The sequence below is a fragment of the Quercus lobata genome, chromosome 6 (assembly GCF_001633185.2).
Source record: "Quercus lobata isolate SW786 chromosome 6, ValleyOak3.0 Primary Assembly, whole genome shotgun sequence".
Taxonomy (NCBI): Eukaryota; Viridiplantae; Streptophyta; class Magnoliopsida; order Fagales; family Fagaceae; genus Quercus; species Quercus lobata.
In genome coordinates this window covers 24235510-24244757 of record NC_044909.1, presented here as the reverse complement: position 1 = coordinate 24244757, position 9248 = coordinate 24235510, and the positions used below count along the sequence as shown (strand labels likewise).

General features: G+C 30.7%; 1 protein-coding gene across 1 annotated transcript; it reads right to left on the bottom strand.

Moving 5' to 3' along the window:
* Positions 1–3759: 3759 nt before the first annotated feature.
* LOC115949627 (cyclin-dependent kinase inhibitor 4-like) lies at positions 3760–7239 on the bottom strand. The gene is made up of 3 exons (XM_031066903.1): positions 6682–7239; positions 4464–4667; positions 3760–4328 (listed from the first exon to the last, which is right to left on the bottom strand). Exons 1-3 carry the CDS (start codon positions 7098–7100, stop codon positions 4259–4261), a joined length of 693 nt encoding a protein of 230 aa, XP_030922763.1. The 5' UTR covers positions 7101–7239; the 3' UTR covers positions 3760–4258.
* Between the last annotated feature and the right edge of the window lie 2009 nt (positions 7240–9248).

The window sequence follows — 9248 nt, the reverse complement described above, 5'->3', positions numbered from 1 at the left end:
ATTTATTTATTTTATTTTAGTGAATGAGCAAAAATTTGAATTTTTTTTCTTATAAAATTAAATATTTTAAGAGTAGTTTTACTAACACAACACTTTCACAAAAATTTCACAACAAAATTTAGGTGGCAAGTTGTTAAAGGTGGGTAAAAAAGTGATATTAATTGTGGATCTAAATTAAAACTAGATACAACTTGCCATATAACATTTATTGTGAAAATATTGTGAAAATAATATTAAGATAATCATATTCAAACTTATTTCAGTAGGGTTTTAACAAAATATAGGGTCAAGGTATTCAAAATTTTATTTTAGGGGGTCAAAAAAATTATTCATTTTTGGCCAGGTCAAGGGGTCCTTGCCTGAAATGTAACGTCGCCCCTGGCAGTTGATAAATCTATCACTTTCTGATAAATTTAACACTTTAATTTTATTTCTATCCTTTATAATATATATTTTTTATAAAAAGAAAAAAATACTTTAGTTTTAAAGGCATTAATTGCATTTTATGCGTTCACCAATCAAAAAATACATATTTATTTTGGTTACTTGAAGAAGCGAAGACCTCCAATTTTAATAAATAAACTAGTTATTGGCCCTTGCTTCGCACAATTTTTTTAATTTATTAATTTATAAATATTATAAGTAGATTGTTATAAAAAAGTATTCTTCATTTAAAAGAAAATATATTATTATTATTATATAAACGTTGTTATTATTTTATGTTGTCCTCTTTAATTTGTGACCAAATTTGATTAATTTATTTTTCCCCTTTGAAGGCATAAATTGTAAATAATAGAATAAAAAAACCAATTGAGCAATTTTCAATTAGCGACTTATATATACTTTAAAAAAAAAAAAAAAAGTGTGCATACCGGTAGTTAATAACATCAATGGCATCAAATTTGCTATTTAACAAAAAAAATAAAATAAAAAAAAAGGTACTTGGAAGCTTATCTATTGAGAACATCAACAAACAAAAGAACTTTATCAGCATCAAGAGAGGTGAAATCCCACAGTTTCCATGTCTCTCTCTGTTACTTTACCTCAAGATTTGTTTAATTTATCAGTGGCTTTCTATATATGAAGAACATCATAAACAAAAACCTTGAGATTAACTACTTTCTATTTTTTTTTTTGTCAAATAAAAAAAAAAAATTCAAAAATGAAAAGAAGATTGATAGAATACAAAGAAAAGAATAAATAACTTGAAAAAAGAAAAGAAAAGTTGACAAAAGATATAAGTTGTCGTACCTTGTGAGAATACTTTTGTTGCAATGGAATTCATAATGTAGTTTGTTATATATAGTGCAATTATCATTTATTAATGAAATTAAATATATATATATATATATATATATATAGGAGATGAGTAGCTATAAGTCATGCAGATGTAAGAAATTGAAGAGTTATGACTTATGAGTTACAAATGATGATATAATAACCCACTAAAATAAACATTACTACATATATTGAAAATCTAATTATTGAATTACATATTCTTTACGCTTTTAATACACGTGTCAAATTTTTGTATTAATTAATTATTTTTACTATATGATTTATAAACTTATAGTTTATGCATAATTTTAAACTACAAAAACTTGTAATTTAAACAATTTATTAATGACATAACTAGTGATCTTTAATTTTCTAGAAATTTTACAAGTATAAAGGATATAAGAAGAAAAAGATGTAATTCAATGGTGGATTTGTTAAAATTTATTTTTAATAAAAAAATATTGAGTAAGGTTGTAGCCTAAGACTACAACCAATTTTGGCTACAACTTTAGGCTACAATCAATTTTGTAGCTAAACTTTTTCCTTTAACTAATTCTAATCCAAATGATTGTATTTGAATCAGTAAATGATATCCCTTTATCTTTATTGATTCCATATTAATCAAAATATGTTAGATTCGTAACAGTGAACAATAGATTTGCTTACTGTAACTTGACATTTTATTATAGTTAAGAGAGTCAGCCTTCAGGATGAAGTCTTGAGTAATGCTCTAATTAGCGCCTTTGCTAAACAGATTTGCTTCATCCCTCATATCTAAACCTTCTCATCATTACCATTTGAGCACTCGCAGTAGTTCTATTTGAATCCAAACTGTTAGCAACTCTGTAGGTGCTTTTTAACTATGAAGTCTTCATGGTGTGAAGATTTGTCTTTGTCCCTCTATTTTCATAATGAAGATCCCAAAGTCCATGCGGGCTTAAATGAGCTTCTCAAAGTCTTATAAATATCCTTTGCAAAAAGTGGCATTCCTCCATTAATTGGAGCACGACAAATGATTTATTCTTGGTCCCCCATCTGCCGATAGAAACACCATGAATATTGGTTTCTCTATCTTCTTGCTTCAGCTGGGTTGACAGATTTTGTGCACATGAAAGAAATAAATACGGGGAGACAGGATGACCTTGCCTTATAGTCTCCTGGTTGGTTTGATGAAGCATTTTGGTTTTTTATTAATCATAATAGAGGTCGACTCTTGTTGTGATGATAAGTGTCCTTCACCAAAGCACAACAAGTTGTGGATTTAAGTATAAGAATCAACCTCTTCAAACAAAATTAGGGACAAGATTTTCTACTATGAACTTTCTCAAACCTTACATAAATGAGAGTTTTTATGCACTGAATACAACATTTTAAAATAGAATATGTACCAAATATATGTAGTTCAATGAAATTCATCTCTCGTTAAACCCCATGTTTCTCATTATTAATTTGTCTTTAAATAATCAAACCCCACCTAGTCATAAGCTTTTCTTTCTCGTATCTAATTCAACATCATATGGCTCATTTTCCCTCTCTTTTTGTTCTTATATTTCCGAGAGTAATGATAAGATCTCCCAATAAATAAATAAATAAATAAATAAATATATATATATATATATATATTCTTGTATTTCCTAGAGTAGTGATAAGATCTCGTAAGCGTCCCCTACCCTCTCTGCGTGTGATTGAATGGGCACACCAAATTATTCAGAAATTCACTGTTTGAAATTTGGATGTATTTTTTTGGTTACTAAAACTATCGTTTTTAAAATGAAAGTTTTAAACTTCTATATTTGTTAAAGAAACCATAATGGCTCGTGGGAAGACATTATTCTGCATCTGCTTGTCAATTTCCAATCTCTTCTGCAAGAGATGTACCTCGTTATAAATTATTGTGCATCCACTGAAAGAAAATGTAAATTGGCCCCTACTTTTATTATATATTTTACAATTGCTAAAATCAAACAAAAGGAAGTTTGAATACATACCATATACATGCACAATTTTATATCAAGTTTGTTTACAATCTTTGCCGTTCCTCTTTTTAGAGGCTAAATCTTTAAATTCTACACTCATTAATGGTGCGAATTTATTTAAGCTGTAAAAAATTGCAACCGTCTCATATCTCGGGCCTGAGGTGAAGTGAGAGAATTTAAAAAGGAACAAGACGAAGACGGAGCTTGATAATAGAGAGAGAAAGAGAGAGAGAGAGGGACAAGATTCTTCCAATACGTCACTCACAAATAATAATAATAATAATAATGTAACCCCACCAGTACCAGCAGCGACACCAAGCCACCAACCAGTCTCTCACATGAATGAATGCAGTAAGTAGGCTTTGAACAATGTTGTTTTTAGAGCACAATGAGAGGCAGCATCATCAAAAGCTGATTGAAAGATGCATTGTCTCACGTGTTGATAAAGAAGCAAAAGATTAACTGTGCACAACATAGTAAAATGATAAAGGATGAGACAAAACAATGAAGAGAGGGAAACGGGTCATGTTTATTCCACAGTTTTTCAAAGTTCCATCAGTACAAGTATTGACAAAGGAGAGGGGGAGGAGAAATACAGTACCCAAAAAAAAAAAAAAAAAAAAGTAAATTTTCTGTACCACATAGATTCTACTTACTGACCTAGTTGGCTGGCTGAACAACCCTAACCCCTACAGCTTACAAACCCACTTTCCCTTCCCCTCTTCAGATTCAGATGATCTGTTAGACAAAGGACTTTGATTTGTATTTTTTGTGTTACTTGTGTAACTCACAAAGTCATTACCTCTGTTATGTTACAGACCATTAGCCTACACATATCTTTGACAGTCCTACTTTTCTTTACAAGTAAGATTGGGGTGATGAAAAATGGAAATAAAACCATCACCATTCCAACTAAAACTAATTCCTGCTAATTCAAAATCCTAAGCTCCAAGATCAACTGAGACTGTGCAGGAAAAGAAGCCCTGATGGAACACTGATATCTCTTAAGGGTCCAATTTCTCCCATTCATAACGCCCTGGGAGCGGCTTATCACTGACAGGATCAAAGTTGTACCTGCAGAGAAAACCCAAATTGATGAACATTATTTTATATCCGCTCATGGGATGTAAATGGATCTTGAATTTTACAAGCAAGAGAACTTATTTAAAGATTTTTTTTTAAAACCCAGGAGGACAAAATGTAGCATACTTCTCAACAAATTGTCTTTGCTGCTCTTCTTCAGCACCTGCAAAAAACTCATCGATTTCATGTGATGTTGGGATATGCCTCTGTGTTGCATTCTGTGTTCTGCGGTTAGTCTCAGTTGAGCAAGTGGGCCTGGTAGTGGAACCAGGGGTTCTTATGTTATCTGGGTCCCTAATCAAACTGCAAGGTGTGGATTCTCTAGTGCTCCTGTCACAATAGAGATTAATTTTATTATATACAACATAAATAAAGAACTACCAGAAACATACACCTGTTGTTAGCATTAAGATTACAGAAAACTAAAAGGCATGGAAAATTTTGTATCACAAACGGTGGCACCTAAAGCTGAGAGTTGAGTTGGACTTTATGATAAAAAAATATCCACATGAAAAAGAATATACCATAAGTAAGGAATAGTATCTACTAATATTTTTGTGTGTCATCCCACTGTCGTTTTTTTTTTTTTTTAAAATCTTCTGCTCCCCTGCACCAATTTATGAAAGATATAGCCCACATATATTTCCCAACTGTAATAAGACCCCACCAATCATATAAAGGATAGCAACAGAACACAAAAAAGCAAACGTTAAGACAATTTTCTCTTTTAAAAAATAAAAATAATAATAATCTAGACATGATTCAGTAACCAAAATTCCATAGAAGACTCTGTAATTCTGTGGTGAAATTAAATTCTTTTAATTAATTAAATTTATTTTTTGAGCTTTTATTCTATGATGTTTTTAAATGGGTGTTTCCTCTAATATCAAATAATAGTTTTCTCTTACGTGCTGTGTGTCACCAGCCTACAGGTTAGTTTGAGTCTAACAAGTTATGGCCAAAGAAAGGCACCACACAAAAAATTTTGTTCCTTCCAATTAAGTATAATGCAGTGGGATCAATATCTTCAAAATATAGGATATATTCCATTTCGAAGCTCATGTGTCAGTACCATCTGAGTTTTAGAAACAAGTAAAAACATCATTATGAAGCACAAAGCAGTCTGTAAACAATCAAATTAGATACAAACAAACAGTAGCAGTGATTCTTCTCTACTAACCAGAACATATAACGAAGAAAGCAGCAGCGAATAATAGTAGAAATCTGATATTAATACGTTCTTCAAATTTCAGAAAGCCAGTTTTGAACGTTTCACTCGGAAAAAAAAATAAAATAAAATAACGGTTTTTTGTATATAGGCAGGTAAGACATTAAAACACAAACGTAACTGTTTTTTTTTTCCCCTTTTAATTTGGGATTATGCCTGGTGGCCCTCATCTACTACTCTTGTTCTTATTACTTAGCAAAAAATTGGGGGAAAAAAAAACACTACAAACAGACCTTTGAAAGAAAACACTTGTAAGAAATGGGAAAAAAAAAACAAAATAAACAGAGAGTAGCTTTTAACAAATATTGAACAATCAAAACAAATTTTGAATAAACTCCCAAATAAAATAAAATAAAACACTCTAAAGTATGTTTGGTTGCCAAGAAACGTAGGGAATTAAAGTAAGAAGAAAATTCAAAAATTGCTATCTTCGGTTTTGTTACTTTGATTCTCCTCCAATATGAAAAAATTGTACAATTTTTACAGCAATTAACCATCTCAAACCAAAACATTCAAGAGCCCAACTTCTACTTTGCTTTGAAAAAGCTATATAAAATGCTTCAAAAGGTAGAATTTCAAAATTTTGTACTACTAGTTGTATTAATATTCAATTAAGAAGATGAAAACACCCAAGATTAAAATTTTCAAACTCCTCATAATTCCCCACCATTTTTTACACCACCAAACAGCTTAGAAAAAAAAGAAAAGAAAAAACCCAAAATTATTGCTTCCAAACCCAGGAAAACGAACTAAATGCAGTAAGTCCCTCCTCCCTTTCTCTTAACCCCAATGAAATAAAAATAAAAACACGAAAACCCCATGATTCAAAATCAATTTTCCTAGATTTTCCCTCGTTTTCTCAAGAAAAGAAAAGAAAAAAAAAAAAACACAAAGAAGAGGAAGAAAACCCCATCTCTCTCTGTCTTCAAACTTAAAGATAAAACGAACATAATCTAGAAATTCCCTCCCCTGCGAATAACCCAATTTTATAATATAAAAAAGAAAGAGAAAAAAGAAACCCTATGATTCAATAATCCAATTTGACAGATTTTTCTCTCGTTTCCTCAGCGCAAACAACAGAGATTTAAATAAAAAGAAGAGGAAAGAAAGACCCACCTCTCTCTAGCTTCAAAGTCCAAAACATTTTCTCCGAAAGAAGCTTCTTGAACCCCAAAATCAGTTTTATTAATAAGGTTGTCTTCTTGTTGATTAGTGTCCTCCACACCCACAATCTCATCGTGATTCAGGATATGAGCCTCTTTACTGTTGTTGTCGTTAGCGGTGGTAGTGGCGGCGGCGGCGGTGGTGGCGTTAGAGTTCTTGTGGCGCTTAGAGTCGTGGGTACCATTCACGACAACGTTTGGTAGCGGCTTTTGGAGGCGGCGGCTACGAAGCTGTAAATAAGAGTTAGAGTTAGAGTTAGAATTCTGAAGGGCTAGGGTTTTGGCGCGTGTACGGACCCCGAGAGAGGACTGAGATACTTCCATCACTGCTAACTCTCCTCTTGTTTTAGCTTTCCTTATGTACTTCCCCATCTCTCTCTCTCTCTCTCTCTCTCCCTCTCAACCTCAAACCTATTCTATTATCTATTCTATGCTCTCCTCCTCCTCCTCCTCCTCCTCCTTTTTCTTCTTCTTCTTCTTCTTCTTCTCTCAACTTATTATTCAAGAAACTCTCTCTCTCTCTCTCTCACAAAAAGAGAGAAATTTTTTTTTGAGAAAAAAAAGAGAAAAATTGTTGAAAGAAAAACCTCTGGGGGGACGGTGCTATTTGTAGTGCCCCCAGCCCACAAATATGTGTATATATATATACATTTTTTTTTTTTTTTAATTATCTATCTATTATATCTATTTTGTGGTATGGTGGTAGGGTTTCGCGAAGTCAGGGCCACTGTACTTTCATTTCAACTTCTCACGTTTTTCTCCATTTTCTGTCCCTTTTATTTTATTTGAATTTATCATTTAATGCACAATTTCAATAATTTTTTTATACAAAAATAAAAATCAAGACAAAAGAGACGAAATTTGTGTTTCTTTGGACTACACCACAAATTTTCAACCGAAAACAAAAATTATAACTAATATAATGATAAGTTATGATTATTTATTTATTTATTTTTTTTATAGTCTTAATAATAGATTGTGTTTAGTATATTAGTGAGTGTTTGAATTCACGTTTTTCCAAATATGTTTACATTTTCTGCATGTTTTTTTTTTTTTTTTTCCAACGCGTATGAACAGTAACATCACATGGATTCACAAAGTGCACTATTCACGGGTCGCATGACACTATTTATATATTTAAAAATTATTTTACTATAGTATTTTTAGTTTCAGTAAAAATAAATTGTATTCAAACTGACACTTAATATCATTTTATAGTAATTATAATTTATCACTCACTCCCACAAACAACAAATTATAAAATTTGTTGTACTTTAACATTATTATTTTATCTTTTGTCCTATAATTAAAATTCCTATTTCTTTATATAATTATAATCATTTTAAAATCCTTAGAAAGTAAGGACAAAGAGAATTTTTTGCTCAAGAAAAGAGAGAGAGAGAGAGAGAGAGAGAGAGGGGGGGGGGGAGAGATAAAAGACAATCATTATATGAGCAATTATTCAAAAATGAAAGTTTAAATTTCAACCTCCAATTCAGGAATATTTAATATTTTTGAGTCAAGAGGTAGAGCACAAGTGTATTAAAATAAGTTGATTTGCTTGATAGAAAGATAATTATTTGTAGGGAACATAATAATGAACTATTTGCTTATCTCTTATTTAAGAATTTAATATATAACCTACCATTACTGATTACTCCACCACCCCTATCAACTGTGACATTGTTATTAATGTATAATTGACTTTAATTAAGTGATGATATGACGATCAATTCTTGTTCTATCTCTATTAATGGGAAAGGTTGTGGGTGCATGTAGCATTTGTTAAGTGGATATACAAATTAATGACTCAATTGGGTAGGAATATTATGCTTGCCATGTCAATAGATAAGGAAACCCTTCTCTAACACTAATACCTATTCTAAAGGTTCGTCATAGGGCCACGAAAACAGGGAAGACACACATAATGAAAAACATGACTTTCAAATTTCTAAGCACACACCAAGACAATTCTCTAAAAATGAATTTTGGTTATTTATTTTAATTATGTATGATTAAGTAAGTTGATGATATAATTAAACAATACAAATATCACATTATGAGAGAGAGAGAGAGAGAGAGAGAGAGAGAGAGAGAGATTCAAAAATTTAATAATTTTTTTTGAATTTTATAGACAAAAAAAATAACTAAATAAAAACATGAAATTGTCATACTTTTTTGCTATGGTTTAATTTTTTTTGAAATTATGGATTTCAATTAACTTAATAGGTAAATTCTTTTGTCGTTGTATAAGAAATATGAGTTTAAACTCTTCCTACACCAAAAACCAATTAATATTTTAGTTTGATGATATAAATCTATCATGATAAAGCAAACACCATAGGTTGTTACTGTATTGTATCTATTAAATTTTTTTTTAAAAATTATAACCTAATTTCAAGCTAGATTCCCAAAAAAAAAAAATTATACTCATTTTACTTTGGTAGTTAATTATTTTCTTAATTTTTAATGAGATCATAAAAATAATAAAGTTGACATTTTTTTTATTGGAATAAATTT

What these genes read in the sequence shown, in the direction of transcription:
- LOC115949627 (XM_031066903.1), bottom strand. Translation starts at nt 7,100, where the DNA reads ATGGGGAAGTACATAAGGAAAGCTAAAACAAGAGGAGAGTTAGCAGTG. An exon ending in GACTTTGAAGCTAGAGAGAG is followed by an intron (nt 4,668 to 6,681) that starts GTGGGTCTTTCT and finishes CTATTGTGACAG; the next exon opens with GAGCACTAGAGAATCCACAC. An exon ending in CAAAGACAATTTGTTGAGAA is followed by an intron (nt 4,329 to 4,463) that starts GTATGCTACATT and finishes TTTTCTCTGCAG; the next exon opens with GTACAACTTTGATCCTGTCA.